The sequence below is a fragment of the Hyperoodon ampullatus genome, assembly GCF_949752795.1.
Source record: "Hyperoodon ampullatus genome assembly, chromosome: 1".
Classification (NCBI taxonomy): domain Eukaryota; kingdom Metazoa; phylum Chordata; class Mammalia; order Artiodactyla; family Ziphiidae; genus Hyperoodon; species Hyperoodon ampullatus.
In genome coordinates, this window is record NC_136914.1 from 90,491,454 (window position 1) to 90,510,340 (window position 18,887).

The 18,887-nt window shown below is 40.1% G+C and overlaps 2 protein-coding genes across 3 annotated transcripts in view; both read right to left on the bottom strand.

The window, feature by feature from the left end:
* The window catches only part of TEC (tec protein tyrosine kinase), a gene marked incomplete at both ends in the record, with an annotated part of 105,990 nt that overhangs the window by 78,948 nt on the left and 8,155 nt on the right, over nucleotides 1-18,887 (bottom strand). The gene's annotated exons all lie outside the window — the stretch shown is intronic.
* Nucleotides 16,802-17,488, bottom strand: LOC307060282 (E3 ubiquitin-protein ligase RNF114-like; the record flags this gene model as incomplete). The annotated part of the gene is made up of 1 exon (XM_079714747.1): nucleotides 16,802-17,488. The coding sequence occupies one exon, from the start codon at nucleotides 17,486-17,488 to the stop codon at nucleotides 16,802-16,804; it is 687 nt and encodes a 228-aa protein (XP_079570873.1).

The window sequence follows — 18,887 nt, forward strand, 5'->3', positions numbered from 1 at the left end:
ATTAACCAACTTAAAAGGAGAACAAGGCAATAACAGTAGGGGACTTTAACACCCCACTTACATCAATGGATAGATCATCAAGACAGAAAATCAATAAGGAACAATCTGCCTTAAATGATACTTTATACAAGATGTACTTAACAGATATATACAAAACATTCCATCCAAAAAGCAACAGAATACGCATTCTCCTCCAGAGCACACGGAACATTCTCAGTTTCTGTTTAGAGTAATAAAAAAAGTTCTGGAATTAAACAGTGTGGTTTTTGCACATTATTAATATATGTAATGCCACTTAATTGTACACTTTAAAATGGTTACAATGGTAACTTTTATTTTATGTGTATTTACCACAGTAAGAAAAAAGATATCATTAAGAGAGTTAAGGCAAGCCACAGAGTACAAACAAGTATTTGCAAATCATATACAGATAATGGGCTTGATTCAGAATATATATTTTATATCTTTTAGAAATAAATTTTAAAAGGAAGAAAACCTAATTTTTAAAAAAGGAGGGGGCTTCCCTGGTGGCGCAGTGGTTAAGAATCCACCTGCCAATGCAGGGGACACGGGTTCAAGCCCTGATCTGGGAAGATCCCACATGCCGCGGACCAACTAAGCCTGTGTGCCACGACCACTGAGCCTGCGCTCTATAAAGTCCATGAGCCACAACTACTGAGCCCATGTGCTACAACTATTGAAGCTCACGCGCCTAGAGCCCGTGCTCCAAAACAAGAGAAGCCATCGCAATGAGAAGACCATGCACCACAACAAAGAGGAGCCCCGCTCGCTGCAACTAGAGAAAGCCTGTGCACAGCAACGAAGACTCAATGCAGCCAAAAATAAAATTTAATTTAATTTAATTTAAAAAAACAATGGAGGAAAAATATCTAAATGGGTCCTCAACAGAGAGTAAATGCCAATAGACAATGAAAATAGGTAGACGTGCTCATCCTCTTCAGTAATCAGGAAAATGCATGTTGAAAAAAACACTGTAACACCACTACACACACACAAGAACCTGGCTGCCCAGAGACAGAGGTGAAGCTCAGGACTGAGCAGAAGGTGGGGGAGGTGGAGTGGGGGGGAGGTCTCCTATTCCGCACAGCCAACAACCACTGCCAATACGTGTTGAATGTTTATAATTATTTGAAGACTTTAGAATCATATTTAGCCGTGAAAGGGATTCTATTGATCACATAATCCAATTTCCTCATTTTAGGGTAGAAACTGGAAAACTGACCTCCTCAAGATCACACTGGGGGAGACCTTCAAGGTGGCAGAGGAGTAAGACGTGGAGATCACCTTCACCCCCACAAATACATCAGAAATACATCTACATGTGGAACAACTCCTACAGAACACCTACTGAACGCTGGCAGAAGACCTCAGACTTGCCAAAAGTCTAGAAACTCCCCACGTACCTGGGTAGGGCAAAAGAAAAAAGAAAAAACAGAGACTAAAGAATAGGGACGGGACCTGCACCTCTGGGAGGGAGCTGTGAAGGAGGAAAAGTTTCTACACACTAGGAAGCCCCTTCACTGGTGGAGACTGCGGGTGGCGGAGGGGGGAAGCTTCGGAGCCATGGAGGAGAGCGCAGCAACAGAGATGCGAAGAGCAAAGCGGAGAGATTCCCTCACAGAGGATCGGTGCTGAACAGCACTCACCAGCCCGAGAGGCTTGTCCGCTCACCCACCGGGGCTGGTGCGGGCTGGGAGCTGAGGCTCGGGCTTTGGAGGTCAGATCCCAGGGAGAGGACTGGGGTTGGCTGCATGAACACAGCCTGAAGGGGGCTAGTGCACCACACCCAGCCGGGAGGGAGTCCGGGAAAATGTCTGGACCTGCCTAAGAGGCAAGAGACCACTGTTTCAGGGTGCGGGAGCAGAGGCGATTCAGAGCACCGGCTAAACAAGCTCCAGAGATGGGCGCAAGCTGCGGCGATCAGCGCAGACACCAGAGACGGGCATGAAACGCAAAGGCTCCTGCTGCAGCCACCAAGAAGCCTGTGTGCAAGCACAGGTCACTATCCACACCTCCCTTCCCAGGAGCCTGTGAAGCCCGCCATGGCCAGGGTCCCATGATCCAGGGACAACTTCTCTGGGAGAACACATGGCTCGCATCAGGCTAGTGCAACGTCACACCGGCCTCTGCCACCGCAGGCTTGCCCCACATCCGTACCGCTCCCTCCTTCCGGCCTGAGTGAGCCAGAGCCCCCATAATCAGCTGTTCCTTTAACCCTGTCCTGTCTGAGGAGGGAAAAGATGCCCTCAGGTGACCTACACGCAGAGACGGGGCCACATCCAAAGCTGAACCCCAGGAGCTGTGTGAACAAAGAAAGGGAAGTCTCTCCCAGCAGCCTCAGGAGCAATGGATTAAATCTCCACAATCAACTTGATGTACCCTGCATCTCTGGAATGCATGAATAGACAACGAATCATCCCAAAATTGAGGCAGTGGACTTTGGGAGCAACGATACATGTATTTTTTTCCCTTTTCTCTTTTTGTGAGTGTGTATGTATATGCTTCTTTGTGTGATTTTGTCTTTATAGTTTCCCTTTTACAGTTTGTCTTAGGGTTCTCTCTGTCCGTTTTTTTTTTTAGTATCCTTTTTAGTGCTTGTTATCATTGGTGGATTTTTTTTTTTTGGTTTGGTTGCACTCTTCTTTCTTTCTTCTTTTATTACTTTTTAAAATTTTTAATAATTATTTTTTATTTTAATAACTTTATTTTATTTTTTCTTTCTTTTTTTCCTCCCTTTTCTTCTGAGCCATGTGGCTGACAGAGTCCTGGTGCTCTGACAGGGTGTCAGGACTGTGCCTCTGAGGTGGGAGAGCTGAGTTTAGGGCATTGGTCCACCAGAGACCTCCCAGCTCCACATAATATCAAATGGCGAAAGCTCTCCCAGAGATCTCCATCTCAGCGCTAAGACCCAGCTCCACTCAATGACGAGCAAGATACGGTGCTGGACACCCTTTGCCAAACAACTAGAAAGACAGGAGCACAAACCCACCCGTTAGCAAAGAGGCTGCCTAAAATCATAATAAGGTCACAGACACCCCAAAACCTACCACTGGACATGGTCCTGCCCACCAGAAAGACAAGATCCAGCCTCATCCACCAGAACACAGGCACTAGTCCTCACCACCAGGAAGCCTACACAACCCACTGAACTAACCTTACCCACTGGGGACTTACCCCCAAAACAATGGGAACTACGAACCTGTGGCCTGCAAAAAGGAGACACCAAACACAGTAAGTTAAGTGAAATGGGAAGACAGAGAAATACACAGCAGATGAAAGAGCAAGGTAAAAACTCACCAAACCAAACAAATGAAGAGGAATTGGCAGTCTACCTGAAAAAGAATTCAGAGTAATGATAGTAAAGATGATCCAAAATCTTGGAAATAGGATGGAGAAAATACAAGAAACACTTAACAAGGACCTAGAAGAACTAAAGAGCAAACAAACAATGATGTACAACACAATAAATAAAATTAAAAATTCTCTAGAAGGAATCAATAGTGGAATAACTGAGGCAGAAGAACGGATAAATGACCTAGAAGATAAAATAGTGGAAATAACTACTACAGTGCAAAATAAAGAAAAAAGAATGAAAAGAATTGAGGACATTCTCAGAGACCTCTGGGACAACATTAAACGCACCAACATTCGAATTATAGGAGTCCCAGAGGAAGAAGAGAGAAAGAAAGGGATTGAGAAAATATGTGAAGAGATTATAGTTGAAAACTTCCCTAATATGGGAAAGGAAATAGTTAATCAAGTCCAGGAAGCACAGAGAGTCCCATACAGGATAAATCCATGGAGAGACATGTCAAGACACATATTAATCAAGCTATCAAAAATTAAATACAAAGAAAAAATATTAAAAGCAGCAAGGGAAAATACAACAATTCCCTTGTATGTTATACAAGGGAATCCCCATAAGGTTAACAGCTGATCCTTCAGCAGAAACTCTGCAAGCCAGAAGGGAGTGGCCAGACATATTTAAGGTGATGAAAGGGAAAAACCTACAACCAAGATTACTCTACCCAGCAAGGATCTCATTCAGATTTGACAGAGAAATTAAAACTTTTACAGACAAGCAAAAGCGAAGAGAATTCAGCACCACCAAACCAGCTTTACAACAAATGCTAAAGGAACTTCTCTAGGCAAGAAACACAACAGAAGGAAAATACTTACAATAACGAACCCAAAACAATTAAGGAAATGGGAATAGGAACATACATATCAATAATTACCTTAAATATAAATGGACTAAATGCTCCAACCAAAAGACATAGACTGGCTGAATGGGCACAAAAACAAAACCCATATATATACTGTCTACAGGACACCCATTTAAGACCTAGGGACACATACAGAGTGAGAGTGAGGGGATGGAAAAAGATATTCCATGCAAATGGAAATGAAAAGAAAGCTAGAGTAGCAATTCTCATATCAGACAAAATAGACTTTAAAATAAAGACTATTACAAGAGACAAAGAAGGACACTACATAATGACCAAGGGATTAATCCAAGAAGAAGATATAACAATTGTAAATATTTATGCACCCAACATAGGAGCACTTCAATACATAAGGCAAAAGCTAACAGCCATAAAAGGGGAAATCAACAGTAACACAATCATAGTAGGGGACTTTAACACCCACTTTCACCAATGGACAGATCATCCAAAATGAAAATAAATAAGGAAACACAACCTTTAAATGATACATTAAACAAGATGGACTTAACTGATATTTATAGGACATTCCATCCAAAAACAACACAATACACTTCCTTCTCAAGTGCTCATGAAACATTCTCCAGCATAGATCATATATCGGGTCACAAATCAACCCTTGGTAAATTTAAGAAAATTGAAATCGTATCAAGTATCTTTTCTGACCACAACGCTATGAGACTAGATATCAATTACAGGAAAAAATCTGTAAGAAATACAAATACACGGAGGCTAAACAATACACTACTTAATAAACAAGAGATCCCTGAAGAAATCAAAGAGGAAATCAAAAAATACCTAGAAACAAATGACAATGAAAATACGACAATCCAAAACCTATGGGATGCAGCAAAAGCAGTTCTAAGAGAGAAGTTTATAGCAATACAATCCTACCTCAAGAAACAAGAAACATCTTGAATAAACAACCTAACACAAGCTAAAGCAATTAGAGAAAGAAGAACAAAAGACCCCCAAAGTTAGCAGAAGGAAAGAAATCATAAAGATCAGATCAGAAATAAATGAAAAAGAAATGAAGAAAACAATAGCAAAGATCAATAAAACTAAAAGCTGGTTGTTTCAGAAGATAAACAAAATTGATAAAACATTAGCCAGACTCAGCAAGAAAAAAAGGGAGAAGACTCAAATCAATAGAATTAGAAACGTAAAAGGAGAAGTAACAACCAACACTGTAAAAATACAAAGGATCATGAGATTACTACAAGCAACTATATGCCAAAAAATGGACAACCTGGAAGAAATGGACTAACTCTTAGAAAAGCACAATCTTCCGAGACTGAACAAGGAAGAAATAGAAAATATAAACAGACCAATCACAAGCACTGAAATTGAGATTGTGACTAAAAATCTTCCAACAAACAAAAGCGAGGACCAGATGGCTTCATACGTGAATTCTATCAAACACTTAGAGAAGAGCTAACACCCACCCTTCTCAAACTCTTCCAAAATATAGCAGAGGGAGGGACACTCCCAGACTCATTGTACGAAACCACCATCACCCTGATACCAAAACCAGACAAAGATGTCACAAAGAAAGAAAACTACAGGCCAATATCACTGATGAACATAGATGCAAAAACCCTCAACAAAAACTAGCAAACAGAATCCAACAGCACATTAAAAGGATCATACACCATGATCAAGTGGAGTTTATCCCAGGAATGCAAGGATTCTTCAATACATGCAAATCTGTCAGTGTGATACACCATATAAACAAATTGAAGGATAAAAACCATATGATCATCTCAATAGATGTAGAAAAGCTTTTGACAAAATTCAACACCCAATTATGATAAAAAACCCTCCAGAAAGTAGGCATAGAGGGAACTTACCTAAACATAGCAAAGGCCATATATGACAAACCCAAAGCTAATGTCGTTCTCAATGGTGAAAAACTGAAACTATTTCCACTAAGATCAGGAACAAGACAAGGTTGCCCATTCTCACCACTGTTATTCAACATAGTTTTGGAAGTTTTAGCCACAGCAATCCGAGAAGAAGAAGAAATAAAAGGAAACCAAATCAGAAAAGAAGAAGTTAAAGCTGTCACTGTTGGCAGATGACATGATACTATACATAGAGAATCCTAAAGACTCTACCAGAAAACTACTAGAGCTAATCAATGAATCTGGTAAAGTAGCAGGATACAAAATTATGCACAGAAATCTCTTGCATTCCTATTACATTGCTATACACTAATGATGAAAAATCTGAAAGAGAAATTAAGGAAACACTCCCATGTACCACTGCAACAAAGACAATAAAATACCTAGGAATAAACCTACCTAAGGAGACAAAAGACCTGTATGCAGAAAACTATAAGACACTGATGAAAAAAATTAAAGATGATACCAACAGATGGAGAGATATACCATGTTCTTGGATTGGAAGAATCAACATTGTGAAAATGACTATACTACTCAAAGCAATCTACAGATTCAATGCAATCCCTATCAAACTACCAATGGCATTTTTCACAGAACTAGAACAAAAAATTTCAATTTGTATGGAAACACAAAAGACCCCGAATAGCCAAAGCAATCCTGAGAAGGAAAAATGGAGCTGGAGGAATCAGGCTCCTGGACTTCAGGCTATACTACAAAGCTACAGTAATCAAGACAGTATGGTACTGGCACAAAAACAGAAATATAGATCAATGGAACAGGATAGAAAGCCCAGAGATAAACTCACACACATATGGTCACCTTATTTTTCATAAAGGAGGCAAGAATATACAATGGAGAAAAGACAGCCTCTTCAATAAGTGGTGCTGGGAAAACTGGACAGCTACATGTAAAAGAATGAAATTAGAACACTCCCTAACACCATACACAAAAATAAACTCAAAATGTTTTAAAGATCTAAATGGAAGCCCAGACACTATAAAATTCTTAGAGGGAAACACAGGCAGAACATTCTATGACATAAATCACAGCAAGATCCTTTTTGACCCACCTCCTAGAGAAATGGAAATAAAAACAAAAATAAACAAATGGGACCTAATGAAACTTAAAAGCTTTTGCACAGCAAAGGAAACCATAAACAAGACCAAAAGACAACCCTCAGAATGGGAGAAAATATTTGCAAATGAAGCAACTAACAAAGGATTAATCTCCAAAATTTACAAGCAGCTCATGTAGCTCAATATCAAAAAAACAAGAAACCCAATCCAAAAATGGGCAGAAGACCTAACTAGACATTTCTCCAAAGAAGATATACAGATTTCCAACAAACATGAAAGGATGCTCAACATCACTAATCATTAGAGAAATGCAAATCAAAACCACAATGAGGTATCACCTCACACCGGTCAGATAGCCATCATCAAAAAATCTACAAACAATAAATGCTGGAGAGGGTGTGGAGAAAAGGGAACCCTCCTGCACTGTTGGTGGGAAAGTAAATTGATATAGCCACTATGGACAACAGTATGGAGGTTCCTTAAAAAACTAAAAACAGAACTACCATATGAGACAGCAATACCAGTACCGGGCATATACCCTGAGGAAACCATAATTCAAAAAGAGTCATGTACCACAATGTTCATCGCAGCACTATTTACAGTAGCCTGGACATGGAAGCGACCTAAGTGTTCATCGACAGATGAATGGATAAAGAAGATGTGGCACATATATACAATGGAATATTACTCGGCCATAAAAAGAAACGAAATTGAGTTATTTGTAGTGAGATGGATGGACCTAGTGACTGTCATACAAAGTGAAGTAAATCAGAAAGAGAAAAGCAAATACCTTATGCTAACACATATATATGGAATCTAAAAAAAAAATGTTTAAGAAGAACCTAGGGGCAGGACAGGAATAAAAATGCAGACGTAGAGAATGGACTTGAGGACACAGGGAGGGGGAAGGGTAAGCTGGGACGAAGTGAGAGAGTGGCATGGACATATATACACTACTAAATGTAAAATAGATAGCTAGTGGGAAGCAGCCACATAGCATAGGGAGATCAGCTCAGTACTTTGTGACCACCTAGAGGGGTGGGATAGAGACGGTGGGAGGGAGATGCAAGAGGGAGGAGATATGGGGATATATGTATATGTATAGCTGATTCACTTTGTTATACAGCAGAAACTAACACACCATTGTAAAGCAATTATACTCCAATAAAGATGTTTAAAAAAAAAAAGATCACACTGGCTAGCAGAACCAGAACTAAACCTCACACCTTCTAACTTCCAATTCATGTTCTACTGTGCCCAAGTATCTTAACGTGCATGAATGTAAGAGCCAAACTTTGTCACTCCCCACTCCTAACCCTCCAAAATCTTCGTATCACATTTTTTAAAAATTGTTTTAATAAAAATTAAAAAAAAAATCCGAAGTCTTTTCCATGGTCCGAAATGATCCATGGAGGATCTTGCCCAGGTCTCCAGCCACATCCTCCCTATGCCCCATCCCACTCCACTTCAGCCCCTCAGCCTCTTTGCTGCTTCTGCCTCCCTTGGGGTCTTACATTCCTGGATTCCTCTGCTGGAATGCCCTCCCCCAGGCCTCCACATGGCCTTTCGAGTATTCCCATTTAGAATTTAAAATGCTTTTATTTTTCTTCATATTTTTAAAATTATTTTCTTCTCATAATTTGGGTTAAAGTTAATAGAAAACAACCCTTTTATAGCAAAGTTGGTAATAGAAAATTGTAATACTTAGAAAATACATAATACTTAGAAACAGCATAGTATACTGGTTGGTTACAAAATAGATTTATAAAAATCTAGAGCTTGATTATATATCAACTATATCTAATTACAACATATAATGAAAATTCACCTGTTCACAAGAGTAACTACAACCATAATATACTCAGGAATACATTTAACAAGAAAAGTATGGGAGTTTTAAAAACAACACTGAGGACTTCCCTGGTGGCGCAGTGGTTAGGATTCCGCCTGCCAATGCAGGGAACACAGGTTTGATCCCTGGTCTGGGAAGATCCCACGTGGCAGAGCAATTAAGCCCATGCGCCACAACTACTGAAGCCCACATGCTTCAACTAGTGAAGCCCGCGCACCTAGAGCCCCTGCTCTGCAACAAGAAAAGCTACCGCAAATGAGAAGCCTGTGCACCACAATGAAGAGTAGCCCCCGCTCGCAGCAATGGGAGAAAGCTCGAGTGAAACAGTGAAGACCCAGCACAGCCAAAAAATAAAATAAAATAAAATAATTAATTAAATTAATAAATAAAAAATAACAACAATGCTGAAACTTTTATTAAAGGAAAATAAATTTGACAGATTAAAGTAGATACACTACTTTGTTCTAGAAAAAAAGCTTTTAAGAACATAAACTATAAATATGCTTATATTTTAGATGTTTTACAGTGAAGATGCCTGGGGGTATTTTACTGGCAGAATTTGTAGATATTATCAGATACTAGAACAAATAGAGTCTCACATGCTCTGCAGAGACAGATCCAGGTTTTGAGTGGCCTGAGGCTTACACACTTTGGGGAGAAGACTCTTTTTTTCAGTGCAAAATTATGAATGTGAACGTGCTAGGGCCCTTCCAGGGGCCTTAGAAAGGGCTACGGAATGGAAAGGCTCTAAAGCTTACCAGTAGATCCACCTCTGATGTTACGAAATGTAAAACTGAACAGCACACATTTATCACAATCAGCACCCTGTCATATGCCCACAGACAAACATCCAGAGAGAAACATCCAGAGCAGACCCAATGAGAGTTCCACCAACACAGGCTCAGAGGTGCCAAGAATGAGAACTAGCCCTACCCCAAGGTATGCATTTCCACCAGTAACCAGAACTCCACAATGTAACTGGACCACAAGCAGCAAAGATCAATTTAAAGAACGAATCACCTGTGATAAGTGACTTACTAGGAGAATGAAATGGTTATGCTTATTGCAAAAAATGTCTATATCTGGGAAAAGCCAGATGCAAGAGCAGAAACTCTGAAACACGTTATACAAAAAAGACAAAAATGGATGACAATGGAAGCTACTTATAATAATAACCATTGATACTTACAATGGCACTTACTGTATGCCAGGAACTGTCCTAACTACTTCATATATAGGGAACCATTTACTCCGGACAAAAACCTGTGAGGGAAGTACTATTATTTGCCCCAGTTTAAAGATGAGGAAAATAAGGCACAAAGAGATTAAGTAATTTGACCAAGGTCACACAGCTAATAAGTAATAAATTTAGGATTTGAACCCAGACGATCTGGCTCCAAAGTCCACAGTCTACTCTCTAACTCACAGGAATTCAATTAACTCAGAGATGGACCTCAGACCACAACAGAAGTTCCCTATAATGAAGAAGGAATAGAAAACTGCTGGTAAGCTCATTCTAGAACCTCAAGAAACACATTATCTCATCCAATGGAAATTGGTCTTGTTTCCTACACATATTTTAGTCATAACACCTATCCTTAGAAAGTGATTAAGTGTGACGTCTGAAAATAAAAGAATGACCCTGTTTAAAAACAAGTTCTGGGGCTTCCCTGATGGCACAGTGGTTAAGAATCCACCTGCCAATGCAGGGGACACAGGTTCGAGCCCTGGTCCAGGAAGATCCCACATGCCGTGGAGCAACTAAGGCCATGCGCCACAAATACTGAGCCTGCTCTCTAGAGCCCGCGAGACACAACTACTGAGCCCCTGTGCCACAACTACTGAAGCATACGCGCCTAGACCCCGTGCTCCACAACAAGGGAAGCCACCTCAATGAGAAGCCCGCACACCTCAATAAAGAGTAGCTCCCACTAGCCACAACTACAGAAAGCCTGCGCGGAGCAATAGAGACCCAATGCAGCCAATAAATAAATTAATTAATTAATTAAAAAATATATATTAAAAAAGTAAGTTCTGAATTACACATTTTATCTTCAGCATCAAGCTACTCATGTTTTTCCAAGAAAATTCAAGTCTCTACCCTTTTTTTGATATTGTACTGTAATGAATCCTAGTTAGAGCTGAGTTAACCTAAAAATCAGCTTACTTTACTATTTTAGTAAGTGTTTAACTTACTTATACTATTTTAAAAAGTGTTGAACTAATTACTGCAGTAGATTTTAGGGATTCTCTTCAACTGTGACATTGTTCTCTACTTGTTGGGATAGACTATGAATGTGAATAAATTCATCTTTAATTAAGTTACCTGTGAGTTTTCTCTGCAAAGAATCATTTAAAGTATTTATGAAATGAACTATTTAACCAAACCCATTTTAAAGTTTTTAAGAGTTACAACTTCAGTTTAACCCTTTCAATTTCTTTCATCTAAGCATTCACAGTAATATGTTCTTTCCGCGGGTCTCTTTTCTGTACAACTCTAATTTACTGAAATGCATAGAATTCCCACCACCTCACAGGGGTGCAGTGAGGAAAAAACAAACACAAATCAACAAGTGCTAAAAGAACACCCTTTCTAAGGTCTTATATATAAAGCTAAAGAATGGAAGGAGGAAGGAAATGTATATATAGAGGTGGTCAGTGAACACACTGTTTAAGGCAGTCCCCCTTCCTTAAACTAGCACAGTGTGGTTTAACAGCACGCTAGCCAGAAAGATAAGACATCTTGGTTCAGCTAGTCAAATGGGATGTCACTTCAGAGAAGGCACCTGACTTGATTGTTTGTTCCCCAGTGTCTTCACCCATGAAGTAAATGGTGGGCAAATGTGTTGGTTATCTACAGATACACTTTATGGAGATGCTATGGAGAACAGAGCATTGCAAGTATGTGTGCAAAACCCCTGTACTTTTGCGAACTCTATGCTATGTAAAGTCTAAGAACAGAGGGAAACCCAAGGGCCAGGAAAGTTAAGACTCCCAGGTAATCCAGAAAAGCATGGGTGAGTGCAAACAACAGTGGCACACAAGGATAACTCCAGGTCTCAAGAGGTCCCCTTCAAAACAGACTGGATGCAGTATAGGAAAGTTTGCCATTTTGAATCCAGAAAGGCATAAGTATAACTTAATCAGACTGTAAGTTTAACAAAACCAGAATCATTCATCTTTTAATTCCTCCATCCCTACCATACTGTACATACTCACTAAATCTTTTCTGTACAAATGATGAATGAATGAAAACAAATGAGCTGAGTCCCATATAACAAATAAGTGCATAGACTCTCTTTTGCCAGGAAATATATATAGATGAAATAAATGTTAATATTTTACATATATATATTCCCCTAAAAGGAGAAAAATTCACATGCTACAATCTCATGAGCAGGGAATTGCACCTATCCATGTTACTTTTTGCAGTGGCAAATAAAATTAAGGAACAGCTATACCTGTGTGATTACTTGGAATAAAGACAGAACTTTTCCAAAAGTCTTCACATACAACTAAGATGATGGGGTGGGGGTGGGGACTCCTTTCTTGCAGTCTATTAAAAATCACTAGAGATTTCATTTAAGTCTCTTACTTACTCATTTAATTTTATTTAACAACTATATTGCACATATTTTGTGCAATTTTTCAATTCAGGTGTTTACCAATGTGGTATCATGCAAATATTATAGGCAGTTCTCTAAGATTAAAAATAAAAAAGGTAAATGAAGAGCTTTGGTAAGAAGACTATAACAATGTTTTTAATTATCTGAAATAGCAATCATCAAGCCATCACGAGATAATATTTATCTCAGAAGTACAGTATATTCACAAAACCCAAAGGCTAATAACGTCAGGAGTTCTCTTAAGAGAGTCATGGAATTACTGAATAACCCAGGTGTTTCTAAGTGCCCTTCTATAGGTGATTCTCTAAGTGTACCTGACCAGCATCAACCAGTGGCTAAACCATGTTCTAAATGGATTTAGAAACAACTCACAATGTAGTTTCACTTTCTCAAATAGCCATGTGATTTCTTCTAACAGTTCATACTCTGGCTGTTTACAATAATGTCCACATTTTAGTTTGGGGGAGAGATTAATACTAATAAATACTAAATAAAAACACAGTTTTGATTCTGAATTTAAATAAGCCATCTTCTCAACAACTAAAATAGAACAAAACTGCATGGGAAATAACTATTACAATGTCTCTAAAGATCTTTTTGCTTACTTGAAATACTAACTGATCATCACTATTGTAATTATTACCAACAAAAACTTTTTTGAGCAGGCAATGGATACAAGATATTGTGTGATATGTTGAAATTAGGAGGCAACAACCTCTGCCTTCAAGGAGATGATTATGTAGTTGGTGATTTTAAAGAGGCAATAACAATAATAATACATATAATTTTAACAGTAGTTCTGAAGGGGCTGGCATTTACAACTGCGGGGTGGGAAGGTGAACAAGGTCTCTCACTTAAGAGTAAGTCAGACAGAGAAAAGCAAACATCATATGATATCACCTCTATATGGAATCTAAAAAAATGATACAAATGAACTTATTTACAAAACAGAAACAGCTTGGGATTAACAGATACACACTACTTTACATAAAATAGATAAACAACAAGGTCCCACTGTATAGCACAGGGAAGTATATTCAATATCTTATAATAACCTATAATGAAAACGAATTTGAAAAAGGATACATATATACACACAAACACACACTACCGAATCACTCTGCTATACACCAGAAACTAACACAACATTGTAAATCTATACTTCAATTTTTAAAAAAAATAAAATTTTTTCAAATTTAAAGAAAAAAAGAGGACTTGAGATGGGAATTGGATGAACAGAAGGACAACTGTTAAGCACAGCAAGAGCAAAGCTTCAAAGGCAAAAAAGTGACAAGTATTTTCAAGCAAAGGGGTCTGAATAGTCACTAGATGGAGTCCATTCTGTGAACAACTATATTATTTAAGCTGTGTAAGTGCCCTCACCTACCTGGGCAACCCAAACTCATCTTTTCCAAAACAAAGGCAGTGCAATCAGAGAGGCTGATCTGAGTTTTGGTCCAGGCTTAGCAACCAGCTTACTGGGTGACCTGGAGCAAATCATTTCCTTATCTTCAGTTTCCACAAGTGGAAGACTTGAAGGTTATTCTTTAAAGTTCCTTCCAGCTCTAAAATTGTATGACTTCTTCATTAGTAACAAATAATCATCCCCATGAATGGGTAATTATCAGCATATAAATCTATGCAGGTCTAGAACAGAACAGTTTCACAGACACACCAAGCCCTCTTCCACCCCAGGGCCTTTGCACATGATGTTCCCACTGTATGAATGGGCTCCTTCTGCCCAACACTGCTCATACTCCAACCCATAGCCAAATGGAGACCTTCCCCAATCCCTCCCCAACCCCACCCCTCACCAAAAATCTATATAGTCTGCACTTTTACCACCAATGCTTCCTCTACTCGTATAATTTGGTCTCTTTTTTAACTGTTCCTCAGGGTAAGTGCTATCATACCTATCCTCATCAACAAACACTTAATAGAAACTACTAATTACAGAACTAGCTTCAAAGATTTCTAAGAATCCCCAGCCCAGCAGTTCACGATGCAGAGAAAAACAAAACTCAGCTTACGAAAATCATGATGTCAGATACAGTTCTTTTTTTTTAAATTCAACAAGTGATATGCACTTCTGATTAAGACAAGTTTCTTTCAAGATAGGCAGGTGGGAAAAGGGGTTAGGGAGGAAACACTGTTTATTTCAACTATACTGCCATTTCTCAAACATTCTACAAATTGTTCTTTTCATAATTGCCTTCAGTGCCTACAGCACAGCTTTTTGAATATATTCAGTCCTAAAATAGCTATATAAAACTCTGATGGAAATTTGACTTTTTGATAACACTAAAAATTGCCGAGAGCTAAGTCTTTTTTTTTTTTTGGATAAATTATGAAATTTATTTATATTTCACCTTTTAAGAGCCAGAACATAACAAATGTCACTTTCTGGAAAGTCGTCTTATTAGAAATACATGAAGTGCACTTAATACAAGGAACTCAGTTTCTTGGTATCACCAGTGAGACCACCATCATCAGGTCCCACAAATGAACGTTTTGTCAAATTTCCCTCTAAACTTAGACTGAGATGAACTTCTTCCAGAAATTACAGTGAAGAAGCTGACCATAACATCGGGGCCCTCCCAAGCAACAGCACATTAGAAAATGTTACTTTGCCCCCAAAGGGCCCGTCTTTGCTGGGCCCTGGGCACGTGCAGCTCTCGCTGGCAGGTAGTGCGAGGCCCACAGCGCAGTGCACAGGCCCAGAGCCCCTTGTCATCTGAAACCTCAGCCACTGACCAGAAACAATGTCCATATTCAGACACGAGACCTAACGAGGAAAAATGAACCTGAACCCAGATGCCTTTTGGTGGATCAGAAGCTCTGCTCCTACAGACCAGACAGCCCTTAGCCTCGTATTTATTAATATTCGTGAAACAGTCGAACCTCAGGCTTCCGGGGGTATTAGCAAAGCGAGTTTCCAGCGGACAGCTTCCCTTACCAACTGCTCCCAGGAAGTGTGCTGTGCCTTCTGAGCAGCGTGTCTTGTCAGAGACAGCGGCGGCGATACCAGATCTCCCCAACCCCTCCGCTTTAGAAGGCAGGTCTTCACACGCTGACTTACGTGTTGAAGCCAGTTTTATAAGGAAACCATTCGTGATAGAAAAGCAACACGCAGTTTAATCTAAATTACTAAATAAAAGAACTAGCATCCACTGGAGCCCCCAAACTTCTTATTCATCTGAGGACTCCTTTTTGTGCTTCAAGGACAGGAACATAAGCAGGCTCCCCAACAGAGAAGCAAACATAACCAAGTCACCGGAAAATACTTCATTAGTTTGAAAATCAGAACCAAAAAGCTATGGCCCTCCCACCTCACTTAGCTGACCCTCCTCCCCACTTATGGATAAATGGAGTTTAACTTTCCTAAGCCAGAAACACTTACTTTCACTAAAAATATGCAGTTACACCTTGATCCTAAAAAGGCACCATGCAGGCATTTAAGATTGAACCAGTTAATCCTAAGGGTGTGCAGGAATGGTAGGAAAATATCACTAAGCAAAACTTCCAGCACCAGACCATGTTAAGTCCAGAACATTCACGCCAACAGGACGTGTGAAATGTTTCCCATGAGGTAACTCCAGCTTCTGGCAGGTGCTGCCAAGGACCAACTAACAGGAACTTGCACAGCACAGAAGGAGCTCCATCACTGATCAGATGCATTATTGCCAGAGCTCACACACCCCGGGGACAAGGAGAGGAGACGCTTGTCTCATCTGTGCTATTCATGACCCAGAAAAGGTCCTGGCTGGCTCAGAGGACCTGAGAGGTCAACATCGAACACGAGGCTCAAATGTGAAACAAGGACAGGTGGAGAAGCTGGGTTCCCTTCCAAAAAAGGAGGCAGAAGCTGCAGGACGTGGCTGAGGAGCAAGACCAGACATGTGACAAGCAGGGTAAACAGTAGGGGAAGAGCCCAAAGGAAGGAGGGCTCTGATCTGGGGACCTGTTCCCCGTCGGAAGTGACCCTGTCTTAATACCACGGCTCACTTCCAGGTCTATTGTACATTTAGGTGGAGGAGTCACACGTTTCCCGCTGAACACGTAATGGAAGCTCTGGAACACGAGCCCCAGCAGAGCCTGCTCACTGGTCGATGATGGAGCGCTGCAGCACCTGGTTCATCATGTCCTCCTCATCCACGTTGTAATCCACGAAAGTGTCGTAAGAAAACTGGTGCCGGCGCTGGATGTGCTCTATGAAGTTGGCGCTGCGGTAGTTAGGGTCTCCCCAGGGCATCGAGGCACATATCGGACAAACCACAGATTTAGTGTCCGTGCTATGGAACAACTTGCAGTGTTCTACAAGTCCTTCTTGATCAAAATTCTTCTCGGGACAGTAAGGACAAGGAAAAGTGTAATGGTTTGGGACATTTCTTGGCTGAAGGGACACATCCTTGGTGGTGGCCTTCACACCTTCCATGATGTAATTCTGGTATTTGGAACAGGTAGCCACATGCGCACGGATCTTGGATAGGAAGAAATTTTTATGGCAGCCATGGCAAGAAGTCTCTGTGCTCTCAATCTGCCGCTCGAGCGCCACGGCTCGGAGGCCAGGTGCCAGAGTGCTGCGACACACCCCACAGACAGGCTTCTTCGGCTTCAGACATTCCTGCAGGCATGCAGAGCAAAAGACGTGTCCACAGGGCACCTGCACCGGCTTCTCGTACACCTCTAGGCACACGGGACACGTGAAACGGCTCAGGGGGTCGGCCTCCGCCGCAGGCCCTGCCAGCTGCGAACCACCATCACGCTCCTGCAGTTGCGCCGCCATCTTGCCGCCGCTGAGCCGAGAGCTAAGTCTTATGAATAAAATAAACTAGGTAATACCATTTAGGAACAGAAATGCTGATTTTTCTTATGGCCTTTGTCTCTCTCATCATGATACAAATAATAACTGAATAAACCACAACTATCACAGCCAGATCCAAGAGTATTTTTTGAGATCTAGAATCCTTTTATTATTTCTACTTTTAAGTAGCATGAGGACCAAACCTTTGATTAAACTCCCTCTTCATTTACTAGAAATTACTCATACTGTACTGTTCTCCAAAAAATGCTTTACATGACTAACAATTATTTAACACAGAAGAAGAAAAAGTTAAAATTGAGGTGGGGGAGAGAGAAAGGGAAACAGGAATAAGTGATTTCTATTCATCCCAGTGGACCAGGCTAAAATAACCTATTTCACAGGAAGGTGATCTTCAGCCCCTAATGATGACCATGAGAATGAGAGTAGGAGAACAACTCTAATAATTTTTAAATCCAATTTCATGTTTGCAGACTCTGATATACAATCACTGAGAATTCATGATGTAGTTGGCATTTTACAACAAACGACAAAGGACAGTATTTCCTCCATACATTTCTCTTCCTTGCACCATGGACATTTACAAACTTTATGTCTTGACCTACTAAATGCAATGTGTGATCAGGGATTAGATCCTGGATTTGGGCAAGGAGGGGAGGTTGAGAAACAGCTAAGAAGACATCAGTGGAATGATGAATGAAATTTGACTATGGACTCTGGACCACATAATATTACTGTATCAGTGTTACATGTCTTGATTTTGATCATTGTACTGTGGTTCTAAAAGAGAATGTCCTTATTTTTAGACAATACACAATGAATTATTTAACAGCAAAAGGGGACTGTCTACAGCTTACTTTCCAATGGTTCAGAAAACATGCATATGAAGAGAAAGAGACCAAGGAAGAGACCAAGAGAATGACAGAGCAAATGGGGCAACCATAGGTAATTTGTGAATCTGAGTAAAGGTTACTTGAGAGCTCCTTGTACTATTCTTGCAGCTTTTCTGTGAGTTTGAAACTATAGCAAAATTAAAAGTTACAAAAATATTTTAGGAGTGTGGATGGAACAAATGGTATTCTCCCCCTTTTCTATCTTGAATAGGTTTCTGCTTCCTAGAGGAAAAAACAGCGAACATTATTAAATGAAAATGGATAATTTGACAAATTAAGAAGGTAAATCAGACCCTAGGACTTCAGACCTGCATCTTGGCTCTTTTAAGTGATGAGGAAGGTCAGATCCAGGACAGTAGAATAAGAAAACAGATATGAATCAAAAGTGGGGAAAGAGAAACCAGAGAGGAAACTGAGACACAAGACAGGAAGTTGATACGACCTTATTTCAGAAACAAGGAAACTCAACT